The sequence below is a fragment of the Xenopus tropicalis genome, chromosome 2 (genome assembly GCF_000004195.4).
Source record: "Xenopus tropicalis strain Nigerian chromosome 2, UCB_Xtro_10.0, whole genome shotgun sequence".
Lineage (NCBI taxonomy): Eukaryota > Metazoa > Chordata > Amphibia > Anura > Pipidae > Xenopus > Xenopus tropicalis.
This window is the reverse complement of record NC_030678.2, coordinates 6,603,234-6,623,270: the sequence shown is the minus strand read 5'-3', so window position 1 is coordinate 6,623,270 and position 20,037 is coordinate 6,603,234. Positions and strand designations below refer to the sequence as shown.

Sequence of the window (20,037 nt, the reverse complement as noted above, 5' to 3'; positions counted from 1 at the left end):
TAGTAAGGCACCCCCTAATGTGCTGCGTATAGTAAGGCACCCCCTAATGTGCTGCGTATAGTAAGGCACCCCCTAATGTGCTGTGTATAGTAAGGCACCCCCTAATGTTCTGTGTATAGTAAGGCACCCCTTAATGTGCTGTGTATAGTAAGGCACCCCCTAATGTTCTGTGTATAGTAAGGCACACCCTAATGTGCTGCGTATAGTAAGGCACCCCCTAATGTTCTGTGTATAGTAAGGCACCCCTTAATGTGCTGCGTATTGTAAGGCACCCCCTAATGTGCTGCGTATAGTAAGGCACCCCCTAATGTGCTGCGTATAGTAAGGCACCCCCTAATGTGCTGCGTATAGTAAGGCACCCCCTAATGTGCTGCGTATAGTAAGGCACCCCCTAATGTGCTGCGTATAGTAAGGCACCCCCTAATGTGCTGTGTATAGTAAGGCACCCCCTAATGTGCTGCGTATAGTAAGGCACCCCCTAATGTGCTGTGTATAGTAAGGCACCCCCTAATGTGCTGCGTATAGTAAGGCACACACTGTACCCGCCGTACAGAACAAGCTGGTTTTGTCTCTGTTCCCAATATGGGACACCGGGGGGGCTGTGACTGTGGGACAGTGTGTATAGTAAGGCAAGGGGGGGGCAGGGGATGGGGCTGTGACTGTGGGACAGTGTGTATAATAAGGCAAGGGGGGGGCAGGGGATGGGGCTGTGACTGTGGGACAGTGTGTATAATAAGGCAAGGGGGGGCAGGGGATGGGGCTGTGACTGCGGGACAGTGTGTATAATAAGGCAAGGGGGGGCAGGGGATGGGGCTGTGACTGTGGGACAGTGTGTATAATAAGGCAAGGGGGGGGCAGGGGATGGGGCTGTGACTGCGGGACAGTGTGTATAATAAGGCAAGGGGGGCAGGGGATGGGGCTGTGACTGTGGGACAGTGTGTATAGTAAGGCAAGGGGGGGGCAGGGGATGGGGCTGTGACTGTGGGACAGTGTGTATAGTAAGGCAAGGGGGGGCAGGGGATGGGGCTGTGACTGTGGGACAGTGTGTATAGTAAGGCAAGGGGGGGCAGGGGATGGGGCTGTGACTGTGGGACAGTGTGTATAATAAGGCAAGGGGGGGCAGGGGATGGGGCTGTGACTGTGGGACAGTGTGTATAGTAAGGCAAGGGGGGGGCAGGGGATGGGGCTGTGACTGTGGGACAGTGTGTATAGTAAGGCAAGGGGGGGCAGGGGATGGGGCTGTGACTGTGGGACAGTGTGTATAATAAGGCAAGGGAGGCCAGGGGATGGGGCTGTGACTGTGGGACAGTGTGTATAGTAAGGCAAGGGGGGGCAGGGGATGGGGCTGTGACTGTGGGACAGTGTGTATAGTAAGGCAAGGGGGGGCAGGGGATGGGGCTGTGACTGTGGGACAGTGTGTATAATAAGGCAAGGGGGGGCAGGGGATGGGGCTGTGACTGTGGGACAGTGTGTATAGTAAGGCAAGGGGGGGGCAGGGGATGGGGCTGTGACTGTGGGACAGTGTGTATAGTAAGGCAAGGGGGGGCAGGGGATGGGGCTGTGACTGCGGGACAGTGTGTATAGTAAGGCAAGGGGGGGCAGGGGATGGGGCTGTGACTGTGGGACAGTGTGTATAGTAAGGCAAGGGTGGGCAGGGGATGGGGCTGTGACTGTGGGACAGTGTGTATAATAAGGCAAGGGGGGGGCAGGGGATGGGGCTGTGACTGTGGGACAGTGTGTATAGTAAGGCAAGGGGGGGCAGGGGATGGGGCTGTGACTGTGGGACAGTGTGTATAGTAAGGCAAGGGGGGGGCAGGGGATGGGGCTGTGACTGTGGGACAGTGTGTATAGTAAGGCAAGGGGGGGCAGGGGATGGGGCTGTGACTGCGGACAGTGTGTATAGTAAGGCAAGGGGGGGCAGGGGATGGGGCTGTGACTGTGGGACAGTGTGTATAGTAAGGCAAGGGGGGGCAGGGGATGGGGCTGTGACTGTGGGACAGTGTGTATAGTAAGGCAAGGGGGTGCAGGGGATGGGGCTGTGACTGTGGGACAGTGTGTATAGTAAGGGCAAGGGGGGGGGCAGGGGATGGGGCTGTGACTGTGGGACAGTGTGTATAGTAAGGCAAGGGTGGGCAGGGGATGGGGCTGTGACTGTGGGACAGTGTGTATAGTAAGGCAAGGGGGGGGCAGGGGATGGGGCTGTGACTGTGGGACAGTGGTGTATAGTAAGGCAAGGGGGGCAGGGGATGGGGCTGTGACTGTGGGACAGTGTGTATAGTAAGGCAAGGGGGGGCAGGGGATGGGGCTGTGACTGTGGACAGTGTGTATAGTAAGGCAAGGGGGTGCAGGGGATGGGGCTGTGACTGTGGGACAGTGTGTATAGTAAGGCAAGGGGGGCAGGGGATGGGGCTGTGACTGTGGGACAGTGTGTATAGTAAGGCAAGGGGGGGCAGGGGATGGGGCTGTGACTGTGGGACAGTGTGTATAGTAAGGCAAGGGGGGCAGGGGATGGGGCTGTGACTGTGGGACAGTGTGTGTGACTAGTAGTAAGGCAAGGGGGGGCAGGGGATGGGCTGTGACTGTGGGACAGTGTGTATAGTAAGGCAAGGGGGGGGCAGGGGATGGGGCTGTGACTGTGGGACAGTGTGTATAGTAAGGCAAGGGGGGGGCAGGGGATGGGGCTGTGACTGTGGGACAGTGTGTATAGTAAGGCAAGGTCTCCCACAATGCCTTGCATGCTTCCTTACAAGTACAATAATGAGCTGGCTTCTGCTGCACTGCTTCATTGGTCAGAACCCCCAGTGCCTATGTGACAAATTTGTACTTTTGTGTTTATATGCCCTTTAACTTATGGAACATTATATTTCTGTTCCTCGTGGATTGAAAACAGAAATCACCTGCTCGTCAGTCACATTCATCTCAAGGCAAAAACCCTTATTCAATGGTTTCCTGGCTCCGCCCCTATTCGCTGATACAATGGTGCACCTCAGAGCATATATTTTGGCCACTCAGTCAATTTATTCTGTGTACAGAAATTATTTTGTCATTATTCATGTGATGCAACAGAATTGATTTTGTGACACTGCTTGGAGTTTACTTTTAGTCCCAGAGGGGGGATCTGATCTTGGCCAATCATTAACAGAAAGTTCCTGCACAAACAGCAATTATTTATATAAATAGGACGGAAAGTCTCCTACACACGGGCAGCAGTGCCCGACTCAGTACGTAAATCTCCATAGGGCGCCTGGGGCCCCGCACTGCCGCCCCCCCCCCTGCACTCATTGTATCATTCTGTAAGCACAACAAACCGCTCAATAGATTTTCTGAGGAAAAAGAATCCAAAATCAATAAAACTCCAGTTATTCGGCAGATAGATATAAAGAGAGAAGAGAGAAAGTGATGGATAGAGATACCGGCACAGAGCCGGCGGGGCGAGAATGTTCCAACATAAACCTCCTGCATACGGGGGGGAACAGAATGAGAGAGGGCAAGAAAAGCAAAAATAGATTGATACACAGACAGACATATAGATACACAGATAGATAGATAGATAGATAGATACATAGATATATGATAGATACACAGATAGATATAGATAAATAGATAGATAGAGATAAATAGATAGATATATATAGATAGATTGATAGGAAGGTAGATAGATAGATAGATAGATACACAGATAGATGATAGATACACAGATAGATATAGATAAATAGATAGAGATAGATATATATATATATATATATATATATATATATAGATAGATAGATTGATAGGAAGGTAGATAGATAGATAGATACACAGATAGATGATAGATAGATACACAGATAGATATATAGATAGATAGATATAGATAGATAAATAGATAGATTGATAGGAAGGTAGATAGATAGATAGATGATATATAGATACACAGATAGATAGACAGATAGATATAGATAGATAAATAGATAGATAGATTGATAGGAAGGTAGATAGATAGATAGATAGATATATAGATACACAGATAGATGATAGATAGATTGATAGGAAGGTAGATAGATAGATAGATAGATGATGGATAGATAGATAGATAGATAGATTGATAGGAAGGTAGATAGATAGATAGATAGATAGATACACAGATGATAGATAGATTGATAGGAAGGTAGATAGATAGATAGGAAGATAGATAGATAGATAGATAGATACATAGATAGATAGACAGACAGATGGATAGACAGATAGACAGACAGACAGACAGATAGATAGACAGACAGATAGATAGACAGACAGATAGACAGACAGACAGATAGACAGACAGACAGATAGATAGACAGACAGATAGATATAACGCTATGCCCGTGCCTGGGTACATACATACACACATACAGATACAGCGCTGCGGGATATGTTGGCGCTTTATAAATAAATGTTAATAATAATAATAATAATACAGACATATATATATATATAAATCCCCATCTTACTTCTCAGGAGGGTGAGGTATCGGGTAGTTGGGTGCTGGTGCCACAGAGTGAAGAGGAGCGCCCATGGCAGAACGATCAGCAGGGTGGTCAGAAGGTTCCGTCTCCTCACCATACTGCCCCCACAACCCCCAGCCAGGTCATCTCCTTACCTGGGGACGAGCAGAGGGACAGCAGTTACAGGGACAATATACACAGAGCGGCTCCTCCGGTCACCTACATGTACTCCTATTGGATAAATATCATCAATATGTGATTGGTGCACAGAATAAAAGTGTTGCCCAATCAGATCCAGGCATATTTTGGGCGAAAAGCGTCAGGGAAGGACACCGGTTGCCAGGGAGCGGTTACAGGGTTTGGGTCTGGGCCGCCGGGGCCCACTGGGTTCCCAGTTCCCAGTCCGACCCTGATCTCTTTTCTGGTTCCGACTCACTGCAACAGTCATCCTCCTTCAGGTCTTTAATTAACCAAATTTGCTACATTGTTTCCAAAGTCTGAATCAGCAGTGCAGAGAACAGGCTCATATTTAGTGATAAGCGAATCTGTCCCGTTTCGTGAAATGTTGCGCGTCAAAACAAATTGTCACTCGCAACTATTCTTTTGTCGCTTGCGACTATTCTTTTGTCACTCCCAACTATTCTTTTGTCACCCGCAGCTATTCTTTTGTCACTCCCGACTATTCTTTTGTCGCCCGCGGCTATTCTTTTGTCACTCGCGACTATTCTTTTGTCACTCGCGACTATTCTTTTGTCACTCGTGACTATTCTTTTGTCGCCCGCAGCTATTCTTTTGTCACTCCCGACTATTCTTTTGTCGCCCGCGGCTATTCTTTTGTCACTCGTGACTATTCTTTTGTCGCCCGTGGCTATTCTTTTGTCACTCGCGACTATTCTTTTGTCGCCCGCAGCTATTCTTTTGTCACTCCCGACTATTCTTTTGTCGCCCGCGGCTATTCTTTTGTCACTCGTGACTATTCTTTTGTCACCCGTGGCTATTCTTTTGTCATTTGTGACTATTCTTTTGTCGCACGGCTATTCTTTTTTCATCCGTTTCGCGAAACAATCCACCAATGGTGAAATGCGGAGATTTTCCGCGAATCCGTGCCTGGTGAAATATTTTGCCCATCACTACTCATATTGCTTCCAATACCGGTTATATTTATATATCACTTTAGAACCACTGAAAATGTGAAATGAGTGTTTTACTTCCCCTTTAAAGCCCCTTGTGTGAATTCCAGTTCCCATCTGCGTGTGTTTAATTTCCCATGCCCACGTTCCCTAAGGGACGCCCAGCCCAATATCTCCGCTGATCTGTGGCCCCGGGACACGGCGCTGTCGGAAGGGGCTGATGGATGCCTGCAATATGTTTCTTCCCTGCTCGCTCACAATTACATTCCGTGGGCCTAATTTGGCCCATCCATCTTGCCCCCCCCCCCCGGCTGACAGAGCTGGGGAGTATTAGAGAGGGATTGAAATCAATAAGGAGGAAACCGGCAAATACACATAATTAGTTTGGCGATGGGAGATTAAACAGTATTTCCCTTCTGCCACGTAAATACCATAGTGACCCCCCCCCCCCCCGTTCAAATTCGGTTTGGGATTTGGCCGAATTCCTGCCTCTGGCTCAACCCTTGGTATTCCCTAATAAAAACAAAACTCATTACTGTTCCAGAACCTTCACCCCCCCCACCCCAAATCACCGCCGCTGATCGGGGGTAATGCCCATGCCATAGAATCACCTATGCTGGCAGCACACACATCATGGAAGCCAACTGCAGCATGTAAAGAGTTAATCCCATGTTTACTGGCCGTGGCCTGTTTGGTGATTTTAGTAAACGTGTGACATTTTCACGGGGCTCTTTTTCGGGGAAACGTTTTTCAGTCGTGACGGGGGGGGGCACAGGGGCCGCTGCATCGCCCCGAGGTGTTTGTGACCGTCACACGTTCTTTGGTCTCTTCTTTTAACAATGGAAATATTTTGTGCCGTGTCGGTGTCACTGTGACCACAAAACTCTCTGCCTTCCTCTAATGCCACTCACTGCCGGTGTGTGCCGGGCCTGTATATCTGTGCCCATAACTAGGTTACAGATATATAGAAACATTGGGGTAACAGTCACCCTGCTATAGTTCCAGGGGTACCCAGGGCACAAATAAGCACTCACCCCAAATCCCCCCCTAACTGGCCTTCAGGCTGGGCCCCCTTAGCCCATAACAAGGTTACAGATATATAGAAACATTGGGGTAACAGTCACCCCGCTATAGTTCCAGGGGTACCCAGGGCACAAATAAGCACTCACCCCAAATCCCCCCCTAACTGGCCTTCAGGCTGGGCCCCCTTAGCCCATAACAAGGTTACAGATATATAGAAACATTGGGGTAACAGTCACCCCGCTATAGTTCCAGGGGTACCCAGGGCACAAATAAGCACTCACCCCAAATCCCCCCTAACTGGCCTTCAGGCTGGGCCCCCTTAGCCCATAACAAGGTTACAGATATATAGAAACATTGGGGTAACAGTCACCCCGCTATAGTTCCAGGGGTACCCAGGGCACTGGCATCTTCCAAGTTGATTCAGGAGTCAGAACCAGCAGTGCAGAGAATATAAACAGCCAACCAGACACTTGTGTAACTATAAACCCAGTGAGAATGAGGAATGAATGGATATTGTGGAGTTGTATCAGGAGTCAGAACCAGCAGTGCAGGGAAGGGAAAGGGACAGACACAGTGACAGTTACACATAACTATAAACCCAGTGAGAATGAGGAATGAATGGATATTGGGGAGTTGTATCAGGAGTCAGAACCAGCAGTGCAGGGAAGGGAAAGGGACAGACACAGTGACAGTTACACATAACTATAAACCCAGTGAGAATGAGGAATGAATGGATATTGGGGAGTTGTATCAGGAGTCAGAACCAGCAGTGCAGGGAAGGGAAAGGGACAGACACAGTGACAGTTACACATAACTATAAACCCAGTGAGAATGAGGAATGAATGGATATTGGGAAGTTGTATCAGGAGTCAGAACCAGCAGTGCAGAGAAGGGAAAGGGACAGACACAGTGACAGTTACACATAACTATAAACCCAGTGAGAATGAGGGATGAATGGATAATGGGGAGTTGTATCAGGAGTCAGAACCAGCAGTGCAGAGAAGGGAAAGGGACAGACACAGTGACAGTTACACATAACTATAAACCCAGTGAGAATGAGGAATGAATGGATATTGGGGAGTTGTATCAGGAGTCAGAACCAGCAGTGCAGGGAAGGGAAAGGGACAGATACAGTGACAGTTACACATAACTATAAACCCAGTGAGAATGAGGAATGAATGGATATTGGGAAGTTGTATCAGGAGTCAGAACCAGCAGTGCAGAGAAGGGAAAGGGACAGACACAGTGACAGTTACACATAACTATAAACCCAGTGAGAATGAGGGATGAATGGATAATGGGGAGTTGTATCAGGAGTCAGAACCAGCAGTGCAGAGAAGGGAAAGGGACAGACACAGTGACAGTTACACATAACTATAAACCCAGTGAGAATGAGGAATGAATGGATATTGGGGAGTTGATTCAGGAGTCAGAACCAGCAGTGCAGAGAATATAAACAGCCAACCAGACACTTGTGTAACTGGATGAGGAATGAATGGATATTGGGGAGTTGATTCAGGAGTCAGAACCAGCAGTGCAGAGAATATAAACAGCCAACCAGACACTTGTGTAACTGGATGAGGAATGAATGGATATTGGGGAGTTGATTCAGGAGTCAGAACCAGCAGTGCAGAGAATATAAACAGCCAACCAGACACTTGTGTAACTGGATGAGGAATGAATGGATATTGGGGAGTTGTATCAGGAGTCAGAACCAGCAGTGCAGGGAAGGGAAAGGGACAGACACAGTGACAGTTACACATAACTATAAACCCAGTGAGAATGAGGGATGAATGGATATTGGGGAGTTGTATCAGGAGTCAGAACCAGCAGTGCAGGGAAGGGAAAGGGACAGACACAGTGACAGTTACACATAACTATAAACCCAGTGAGAATGAGGGATGAATGGGTATTGGGGAGTTGTATCAGGAGTCAGAACCAGCAGTGCAGGGAAGGGAAAGGGACAGACACAGTGACAGTTACACATAACTATAAACCCAGTGAGAATGAGGAATGAATGGGTATTGGGGAGTTGTATCAGGAGTCAGAACCAGCAGTGCAGAGAATATAAACAGCCAACCAGACACTTGTGTAACTGGATGAGGAATGAATGGATATTGGGGAGTTGCTGGGAAGCAGATTTTCTCCCATTGGGCAGTACTAATGCCCTTGAACTACAAACTCCCGGCCAGGGAAGGATGCTGGGAGTCGCAGTGCCAGTATCACACTTCTCTAACCCAGTGGCGGTTTTCGCTGCACCCACGAGGAATGTAAATAAATCGCCGCAGTTCTGCAGGTTCCGTACGGCCAATAACAAGTGGCGATTGCTTTCATTATTCATGAGCCTGACCCGCGCTGCGGCACCCTATGTATTATTCATGCCTGTTTGTTGGCTGCGCCGCTGCACCCGCCAGACACAACTCTCCTCCAATTTATATCTGGGGGAAAGTAACAGCTCCATCTGTCTCTCTGATTGGCTTTCTTCTCTCTCCGGGCAATTAGGGAGCCGGGAGTTGTTACATAATGAGCCGCCGCCAGGCCGCGCCGCTTCATTTCTTTCTAACCAATTCCCCACTTGTTTAACTTTCCCTTTGTTTGGTTTCTCTCCATCGATTGGGAGAGGCAGAGACTGGGTTCACAAAAGGACAGAGGGGTGCTGAGACTCCCCAGGGGAACACACACACATGGACCCCCAGCCAGAGATACTTGGTCATTATGACTCCAGCTGTACAATGGAGTTATAAAGTGCCAATAAAAGGGGGCATTTCTAACTAACTCTCTAACAGTTTTCCTGACCCAGACGGTACAGCGAGAGCGAATGGATTGTGCTACTGAATATACCCATACAGACACATGGAACGGAGCTGCCCCAGACATAAATACTAAGGGGGGTCATTTACTATGTGCAGCGCAGGGTGCAAACTGCAAAATAAGGGTCCAATCAGCTGTGGTTTCGCACTGTGCACCCTGCGGGCCAAATACATTGTCATAAGTTGCCAGGCCCAGACTAGGAAGCAAAATAAACCCTGGCATTTCAAATACACAGAGGCCCCAACAGCCCCCCAGCAACCCAATAAATAGTGACTGTCTGTGGCACCTTACAGCCCCCCTGGCATTCCCAGTACCCAGAGGCACAAACAGCCCCCCCAGCCCAATAAATAGTGACTGTCTGTGGCAACTTACAGCCCCCCCTGGCATTCCCAGTACCCAGAGGCACAAACAGCCCCCCTGCCCAATAAATAGTGATTATCTGCGGCACCTTACAGCCCCCCTGGCATTCCCAGTACCCAGAGGCACAAACAGCCCCCCCAGCCCAATAAATAGTGACTGTCTGTGGCAACTTACAGCCCCCCTGGCATTCCCAGTACCCAGAGGCACAAACAGCCCCCCCAGCCCAATAAATAGTGACTGCCTGTGGCACCTTACAGCCCCCCTGGCATTCCCAGTACCCAGAGGCACAAACAGCTCCCCCAGCCCAATAAATAGTGACTGTCTGTGGCACCTTACAGCCCCCCCCTGGCATTCCCAGTACCCAGAGGCACAAACAGCCCCCCCCCCAGCCCAATAAATAGTGACTGTCTGTGGCACCTTACAGCCCCCCTGGCATTCCCAGTACCCAGAGGCACAAACAGCCCCCCCCCAGCCCAATAAATAGTGACTGTCTGTGGCACCTTACAGCCCCCCTGGCATTCCCAGTACCCAGAGGCACAAACAGCCCCCCCCCAGCCCAATAAATAGTGACTGTCTGTGGCACCTTACAGCCCCCCCGGCATTCCCAGTACCCAGAGGCACAAACAGCCCCCCCCCAGCCCAATAAATAGTGACTGTCTGTGGCACCTTACAGCCCCCCTGGCATTCCCAGTACCCAGAGGCACAAACAGCCCCCCCAGCCCAATAAATAGTGACTGTCTGTGGCACCTTACAGCCCCCCTGGCATTCCCAGTACCCAGAGGCACAAACAGCCCCCCCAGCCCAATAAATAGTGACTGTCTGTGGCACCTTACAGCAGCTTCATCAGAAAGTTCCATATAAATAAAGTCATAAACATTCACAGAAACGCTGCATTGAGTCCCCTATTAAAAGAAACACAGGATTTATTTTCTTCTTTTATGTACAAATGTTCTTCTGTGTCAGACTTCCTGGTCTCAGAAAAACCCTTCAGACTACAGGCTCGAGTCTGCTCAATTTGCTTCTCTCTCCCATCCCTTCTCCTACTCCCCTACCCATCTCTCCTCTCTCCCCCTCCCTTCTCCTACTCCCCTACCCATCTCTCCTCTCTCCCCCTCCCTTCTCCTACTCCCCTACCCATCTCTCCTCTCTCCCCCTCCCTTCTCCTACTCCCCTACCCATCTCTCCTCTCTCCCCCTCCCTTCTCCTACTCCCCTACCCATCTCTCCTCTCTCCCCCTCCCCTCTCCTACTCCCCTACCCATCTCTCCTCTCTCCCCCTCCCTTCTCCTACTCCCTTACCCATCTCTCCTCTCTCCCCCTCCCTTCTCCTACTTCCCTACCCATCTCTCCTCCTCCCTTCTCCTACTCCCCTACCCATCTCTCCTCTCTCCCCCTCCTTTCTCCTACTCCCCTACCCATCTCTCCTCTCTCCCCCTCCTTTCTCCTACTCCCTTACCCATCTCTCCTCTCTCCCCATCCCCTCTCCTACTTCCCTACCCATCTCTCCTCCTCCCTTCTCCTACTCCCCTACCCACTTCTCATCTCTCCTCCTCCCCTCTCCTACTCCCCTACCCATCTCTCCTCTCTCCTCCTCCCTTCTCCTACTCCCCTACCCATCTCTCCTCTCTCCCCCTCCCTTCTCCTACTCCCCTACTCATCTCTCCTCTCTCCCCCTCCCTTCTCCTACTCCCCTACCCATCTCTCCTCTCTCCTCCTCCCTTCTCCTACTCCCCTACCCATCTCTCCTCTCTCCCCCTCCCTTCTCCTACTCCCCTACCCATCTCTCCTCTCTCCCTCTCCCTTCTCCTACTCCCCTACCCATCTCTCCTCTCTCCCCCTCCCTTCTCCTACTCCCCTACCCATCTCTCCTCTCTCCCCCTCCCTTCTCCTACTCCCCTACCCATCTCTCCTCTCTCGCCCTCCCTTCTCCTACTCCCCTACCCATCTCTCCTCTCTCCCCCTCCCTTCTCCTACTCCCCTACCCATCTCTCCTCTCTCCCCCTCCCTTCTCCTACTCCCTACCCATCTCTCCTCTCTCGCCCTCCCTTCTCCTACTCCCCTACCCATCTCTCCTCTCTCGCCCTCCCTTCTCCTACTCCCCTACCCATCTCTCCTCTCTCCCCCTCCCAACTGTGCTGTAATCTGAGCTACCAGCAGCCATCACTGCAGCAGGAAGCTACTGAGACCAAGCTTAAATGGCAGCTGTTATCTTAAACAAACAGAAGGAGCTTCTAGGGCTGTTTACTCAGTTATGGCTGCCCCGGTCCCACAGCTGCTGCACTCTGAGCATTGCCCCGGCCAAAGGTCCAACCTAAACCGGGGGTGTAACTACAGGGGAAGCAGACCCTGTGGTTGCAGGGGGAGCCCATAAAGGCCTTAATCATAGGAAAATGTCAATATCTCTTGGTACAATAAGTCAACTTACCAATATTCTGGGGCCCCTACTTGGAATTTGCTGTGGGACCCAGTTACATCTAGTTATGCCCCTGACTAAGGGGGTGTTCTTTTGTGCCCCTTAGTGCTCCCCTTGCACCAGGGGCAGTTGTAATGACCCCTTACAACCACCACTAACACTGCCCTGGAAAGCTGCCCTGCCCACTTACATCTGTGGGATGGTGGGATACAGGCACTGGCACATCTTGCCTTACTACATACTGCTACAGCTGCAACTCTGTGTGGCCCCTGTGTAGTAGGGCCCATGGCTGATTCCCGCTCTGTAAAGGGCAAATAACATTTAGGAAGCGGTAAAGCCCTGCAGGGAACGGCCAAGGTGCCCAATGCCCCTATTGTGCTTCTCCATGTTGGCTCCGGACCTCCGGCCCCAGTTCCAGCTCATATTATTTGCATTAATACCCGCTGCCCTTCATTTCCACTTTATACAACAATGATCTGTGTGTCCGACGCCTGAAACAAACCATTCATGGCGAACGCGCAACACAAAAATGCAAAGGATTCTGATTGGGACAGGGGGGGGGGCAATACTGTATCAGTTAGTGTTTGTCCGGACATTTCTGCCTCCTCCTCTCTCCGAAAGGATTAGAAGCCAATCGGCTCAGCCCTTTCCTGGCGAACTGTGATCTCTCCGACCGCTGCGCAACTCCCGGCACAACCAGACGCTCATTGTACTCACACAAGGGCAGCCTTTGTGGTGTGTGTCCTACACAGTGTTACATTGTGTTACTGCCAGGCTGAGTTATACAGGGAACTCTGAGTATCACTCATGTATTATAAGGGATAATGTACCCCCTACTGTAAATGATAAGGATATTAGCAGTCACTGAGGGGTTCTGTGCCCCCCATATAAAGGCACAAGGCTGCAGGCTGAGTTATACAGGAAACTCTGAGTATCACTCATGTATTATAAGGGATAATGTACCCCCTACTGTAAATGATAAGGATATTAGCAGTCACTGAGGGGTTCTGTGCCCATATAAAGGCACAAGGCTGCAGGCTGAGTTATACAGGGAACTCTGAGTATCACTCATGTATTATAAGGGATAATGTACCCCCTACTGTAAATGATAAGGATATTAGCAGTCACTGAGGGGTTCTGTGCCCCCCATATAAAGGCACAAGGCTGCAGGCTGAGTTATACAGGGAACTCTGAGTATCACTCATGTATTATAAGGGATAATGTACCCCCTACTGTAAATGATAAGGATATTAGCAGTCACTGAGGGGTTCTGTGCCCATATAAAGGCACAAGGCTGCAGGCTGAGTTATACAGGGAACTGTATATGATAAATGATAAATGATAAGGATATTAGCAGTCACTGATCACATTCCCATCAGTCCCTGCCCCAGTGAGCTTACAATCTAAGGTCCCTATCCCATTCCCATCAGTCCCTGCCCCAGTGAGCTTACAATCTAAGGTCCCTATCACATTCCCATCAGTCCCTGCCCCAGTGAGCTTACAATCTAAGGTCCCTATCCCATTCCCATCAGTCCCTGCCCCAGTGAGCTTACAATCTAAGGTCCCTATCACATTCCCATCAGTCCCTGCCCCAGTGAGCTTACAATCTAAGGTCCCTATCCCATTCCTATCAGTCCCTGCCCCAGTGAGCTTACAATCTAAGGTCCCTATCCCATTCCCATCAGTCCCTGCCCCAGTGAGCTTACAATCTAAGGTCCCTATCACATTCCCATCAGTCCCTGCCCCAGTGAGCTTACAATCTAAGGCCCCTATCCCATTCCCATCAGTCCCTGCCCCAGTGAGCTTACAATCTAAGGTCCCTATCACATTCCCATCAGTCCCTGCCCCAGTGAGCTTACAATCTAAGGCCCCTATCCCATTCCCATCAGTCCCTGCCCCAGTGAGCTTACAATCTAAGGTCCCTATCACATTCCCATCAGTCCCTGCCCCAGTGAGCTTACAATCTAAGGTCCCTATCACATTCCCATCAGTCCCTGCCCCAGTGAGCTTACAATCTAAGGTCCCTATCCCATTCCCATCAGTCCCTGCCCCAGTGAGCTTACAATCTAAGGTCCCTATCACATTCCCATCAGTCCCTGCCCCAGTGAGCTTACAATCTAAGGTCACTATCACATTCCCATCAGTCCCTGCCCCAGTGAGCTTACAATCTAAGGTCCCTATCCCATTCCCATCAGTCCCTGCCCCAGTGAGCTTACAATCTAAGGTCCCTATCCCATTCCCATCAGTCCCTGCCCCAGTGAGCTTACAATCTAAGGTCCCTATCACATTCCCATCAGTCCCTGCCCCAGTGAGCTTACAATCTAAGGTCACTATCACAGTCACACACACTAGGGACAGTTTTATCAGAAGCCACATTCAAGCGAGTGTATTTTGGGGTTTGTTTTACACAAATATACCCAGAATGCACGGTAAGACAGAGGGCTCAGAGAGAGAGAGAGAGAGTTAATATGACCCAATAGAAGTCTGCACTCAGATTGCTTGCCATGTCAGTAGCCTCTAAACCCCTATAAATAAACTTCCGAGGCCCAGCTGTGCCCCCACCCTGTGATGGAGAGACCCCAGGAGTAGGGACCGACGGCTGCTCGATGATTTATGCAGAAGGGAAAGGTAATAGGAAAATGAGTTTTCGTGGAGATTTAGTTGCAGCCATAAACCAAGGAAGTGTCAGGACTGGGTCCGTAGAGTGTTAGGTCTTTATAAACACCTTTACTCCATTGCTGCAAAGCTAAGGTCATTCACACTCTGTACTTCACTAAGGTTCATAACATGGTTTTATTTTATGTAATGGGGAAAACTTCCCTGAAATTAACTTTTAGGAAGAATAAAATGATGGTATTTTTTGACAATTTACCCTTTTAGGGTTTTCTAACATAGTCTCTCTGCTATCTGCTCTCTAAGGTCACTGTCCGTATAGAAAGATACCATAAAACTATGGCACATAGGGATTCCCCTGTACTAAGCACAATTCAGCAGGAACAGCCCCCTAAGTTTGCTCATAGCCTGTACAGAGAGATACCATAAAACTATGGCTCATAGGGATTCCCCTGTACTAAGCACAATTCAGCAGGAACAGCCCCCTAAGTTTGCTCATAGCCTGTACAGAGAGATACCATAAAACTATGGCACATAGGGATTCCCCTGTACTAAGCACAATTCAGCAGGAACAGCCCCCTAAGTTTGCTCATAGCCTGTACAGAGAGATACCATAAAACTATGGCTCATAGGGATTCCCCTGTACTAAGCACAATTCAGCAGGAACAGCCCCCTAAGTTTGCTCATAGCCTGTACAGAGAGATACCATAAAACTATGGCTCATAGGGATTCCCCTGTACTAAGCACAATTCAGCAGGAACAGCCCCCTAAGTTTGCTCATAGCCTGTACAGAGAGATACCATAAAACTATGGCTCATAGGGATTCCCCTGTACTAAGCACAATTCAGCAGGAACAGCCCCCTAAGTTTGCTCATAGCCTGTACAGAGAGATACCATAAAACTATGGCACATAGGGATTCCCCTGTACTAAGCACAATTCAGCAGGAACAGCCCCCTAAGTTTGCTCACATAGCCTGTACAGAGAGATACCATGTATAAAAGCCCAAAAGGCTTGGAAGGATAAATGCAGAGCTGATATAATGTATAATAACCACGAGGGCCGTCGTCAGGGGGGTACAGGGGGTATTAATCAGGGGTCCTATGGCAGAAGGGAATATCACAGACCCGTCAACCCAATTTTGTCAGAATTTACATGATTTCAACCTCCCCCGTCTCCCATCACCTGAAGTCATACCCCCAGGTTTTTTCGGTTTCTACTTTGCTGCACAGTAAGGATTTAGTGATGACAGTGGAAGCGTCTGTGCATGCCCAGCGAGTAACCAAGGTAAATATTACCGTGTATGGCCACCATTAGTATTATTGGGCTGTCTAATTACTGATGGAGGCACTAATAACACAGAGGATAAATTCAGTGTCCATTGCATGTATAATATATCCCATAACAAAAATGCCAGCTCCAAGTACAGGTATAGGACCCGTTATCCAGAATGCTAGGGACCAAGGGTATTCGGTATAAGGGGTCTTTCTGTAATTTGGATCTCCATATCTTAAGTCTGCTAAAAAATCAATAAAACATTAATTAAACCCAATAGGATTGTTTTGCCTCCAATAAGGGGTAATTATATCTTAGTTGGGATCAAGTACAGGTACTGTTTTATTATTACAGAGAAAAGGGAATCATTTAACCATGAAATAAACCCAATAGGGCTGTTCTGCCCCCAATAAGGGGTAATTATATCTTAGTTGGGATCAAGTACAGGTACTGTTTTATTATTACAGAGAGAAAGGAAATCATTTAACCATTAAATAAACCCAATAGGGCTGTTCTGCCCCAATAAGGGGTAATTATATCTTAGTTGGGATCAAGTACAGGTACTGTTTTATTATTACAGAGAAAAGGGAATCATTTAACCATGAAATAAACCCAATAGGGCTGTTCTGCCCCAATAAGGGGTAATTATATCTTAGTTGGGATCAAGTACAGGTACTGTTTTATTATTACAGAGAAAAGGGAATCATTTAACCATGAAATAAACCCAATAGGGCTGTTCTGCCCCCAATAAGGGGTAATTATATCTTAGTTGGGATCAAGTACAGGTACTGTTTTATTACTACAGAGAAAAAAGAAATCACTTTTAAAATTCTGAATTATTTGCTTATAATGGAGTCTATGGGAGACGGCCTTTCCGTAATTCAGAGCTTTCTGGATAACGGGTTTCCGGATAACGGATCCCATACCTGTATGATACCCCAGAATTCTCGCCAGGATCAGTTTACTGCCAGTTTTACATGTAATAACTCCCAGAATGCATTGCAGGATAAATGCCTGCTGTATAATACCTCAACATGGCTATATAGGGAATTTATAGGTGTTGGGGAGGCTTTACCTCTCCCTGCCTTCATTACATTTCTCCTATGCTTGGGGCTTGTCTATGGCTGGATATTATCAAAATGGCTGCTCTGGGGCAACATAAGCAGGAGATGTTAATTACCTACAATAATGTATGTGAATATAAAGCCAGCAACAAGATGAAGACAAATATAAATACATATTCCCTGTGTATTCCAAGTGTATGGATCCTAGGTAATCAGTACCCCAAAAAATATATTTAATAAATAAGAATATATGTCTAATTTCAATGAAATATACAACATTTGTTATACAATAGAGCATCAATGTTCCCCCCTGTAGGGGTTCCCCAGACAAGAACCCATTATGCTTTTGCCCCTTAATCCCCCCCATACTCAGGTTTGCCCGGCAGGCGAGAGCCATTGACTAAACCCACGGGAAATATTGTTACTTTGTGAGAGTTTTATCCGCATTAAAGAGAAGACGGAACAGTAAAACCTGCAAGAATAATTTCTTTCCTGCGCTTGGGGAACGGAGAGCTGGAACATATTGCCTTTCCATCACACTACACCCCCTCTCCTACATAAAGGGAATATTAGGAAGACGCGTGGGCTTTCAACTTTACTTAAGTGTTTAGTTAATTGCACATATGCTCAGAAGTTTCTCCTGTTACTGTAATAAATTCAGATTCATCTTTCCAGCGGCACCTACTGTTTCGCTCCGAGTGCCACCGGGCACAGACATTTCTCATTATTATTGATCATTAAAGTTGGGTTCTTGGGTAACACGATGATGGAGTGCCTCAGCAGCTTCTGTTAATTAGGAAGGAGTCTCCTTTGGGTGTGATCAGAGCTGCCCATTGGGGTGAAATGCAATTCAATGGTGTGTTACAGAGCAGCATTTGTAGGTAGGACTGGGGGTGTCTAGTAGGGCAAGGAGTAGGCAATAGGGTAAGATAATGACAGCAGGACAAGATGGTAGCAGCTGGGCAAGATAGAGGCAGTTGGGCTGTTGCTGTGTAACATCACTCAGATGGGTACCAGGTCTTTATAGCTTATTAACAGGAACAGGAACATCCAGTTTGTAGGAGGTACAATATAAATACATTTTAATGTTCAATGTAGTTTCGGCAATATTTAGTTTGGCCAACAGGTTGAACCAACCCATAAGGTTGTCCCTTAGGGGACTTACAGGCTTCCCTGGGAGCCTACATAGTTGGGAGCCAGTAAGCTACTGTTTGGCTTAGTAACATCAGGAGTCAGGGCAGACTTCAAAAACCAACTCAGGTGGGGTAAGTGCGCCTTGTTAGTAAGCTGGTGAGTAGGGGGTATGGTGACAGCACATACAGTTACACTGTGCCTCTCAGCTACAGTCATTGGAAGGGCTCAGGCTTGGATTTTAACCACAATCAAGGTGGAGCTGCCAGGATATTTTTCATAAAGGGGTAGTAGCCAACACTGTATTTACTCAGGGTAAATACATGTCCACAGCACTAGAGCAACCAGTAGCTAACCCAAGCTTCAGAATGTTCACAGGGCTAAACCAACCAAGTAGTTAACCCGACCTTCAGAATGTTCACAGGAATAAACTAACCAGTAGTCAAACCAATCCTCAGAATGTTTACTGGGCTGAACCAACCAGTAGTCAACCTGATCTTCAGAATGTTCACAGGGTTAAACAAACTAGTTGTCAACCCAACCTTCAGAATGTTCATATGGCTAAACCAACCAGTAGTCAACCTGATCTTCAGAATATTCACAGGGCTAAACCAACCAGTAGTCAAACTGATCTTCAGAATGTTCACAGGGCTAAACCAACCAGTAGTCAAACTGATCTTCAGAATGTTCACAGGGCTAAACCAACCAGTAGTCAAACTGATCTTCAGAATGTTCACAGGAATAAACTAACCAGTAGTCAACCCGATCCTCAGAATGTTTACTGGGCTGAACCAATCGTTAGTCAACCCAATCTTCAAAATGTTCACAGGGTTAAACCAACTGGTAGCTAACCTGATTTTCAGAATGTTCACAGGGCTAAAGCAACTAATAGTCAACCCAATCTTCAGAATGTTCATAGGGCTAAACCAACCAGTAGTCAACCTGATCTTCCGAATGATTAAGGGACTAAACCAACTGGTAGCTAACCTGATCTTCAGAATGTTCACAGGGCTAAACCAACCAGCAGTCAACCCGATCTTCAGAATGTTCACAGGGCTAAACCAACCAGCAGTCAACCCGATCTTCAGAATGTTCCTAGGACTATACCAACCAGTAGTCAACCTGATCTTTAGAATGGTCAGAGGGCTAAATCAACTGGTAGTCAACCCGATCTTCAGAATATTCACAGGGCTAAACCAACCAGTAGTCAACCTGATCTCCATAATGTTCCTAGGACTATACCAACCAGAAATCAACCTGATCTTTAGAATGGTCAGAGGGCTAAACCAACCGGTAGTCAACCCAATCCTCAGAATGTACACAGGGCTAAACCAGCCTATAGTGAAGATCATTTGAATTTCAAAGGGCTCCAACCATCAATGGGTTTATAAGGTTCAAACTCACTTCAAGGCATTAGAATGTTTACCTGCAGCCAATCAAAGCAATTCTTAGGGGCTGATTTACTAAGACACGAATTCGAATCCGAATTGGAAAAATTCCTACTGGTAAACGAACTTTTTGCGACTTTTTCGTATTTTTGCGATTTTTTCGTTGCCTTTACGATTTGTGCGAAAAAACGCGAGTTTTTCGTAGCCATTCCAAAAGTTGCGCAAAATCTGGCGATTTTTTCGTAGCGTTAAAACTTGCGCGAAAAGTTGCTACGCTACAATTTTCCGAAAAAATTGCAAAATACCGATCATTACGAAAAAAACGCAATCAGACGCATTCGGCCCGTTCGTGGGTTAGTAAATGTGCCC

At 47.9% G+C, this 20,037-nt stretch overlaps 1 protein-coding gene across 2 annotated transcripts in view; it reads right to left on the bottom strand.

The window, feature by feature from the left end:
- b3gat1l (beta-1,3-glucuronyltransferase 1 like) overlaps window positions 1–20,037 on the bottom strand; it is a 68,035-nt gene that overhangs the window by 21,960 nt on the left and 26,038 nt on the right. Inside the window, exon 2 of one of the 2 annotated variants that reach the window (XM_012957068.3) lies at window positions 4,470–4,618. In XM_012957068.3, coding sequence (XP_012812522.1) covers window positions 4,470–4,581 — 112 coding nt within the window. In that variant the 5' untranslated portion in view covers window positions 4,582–4,618. 2 annotated transcript variants of the gene reach the window in all.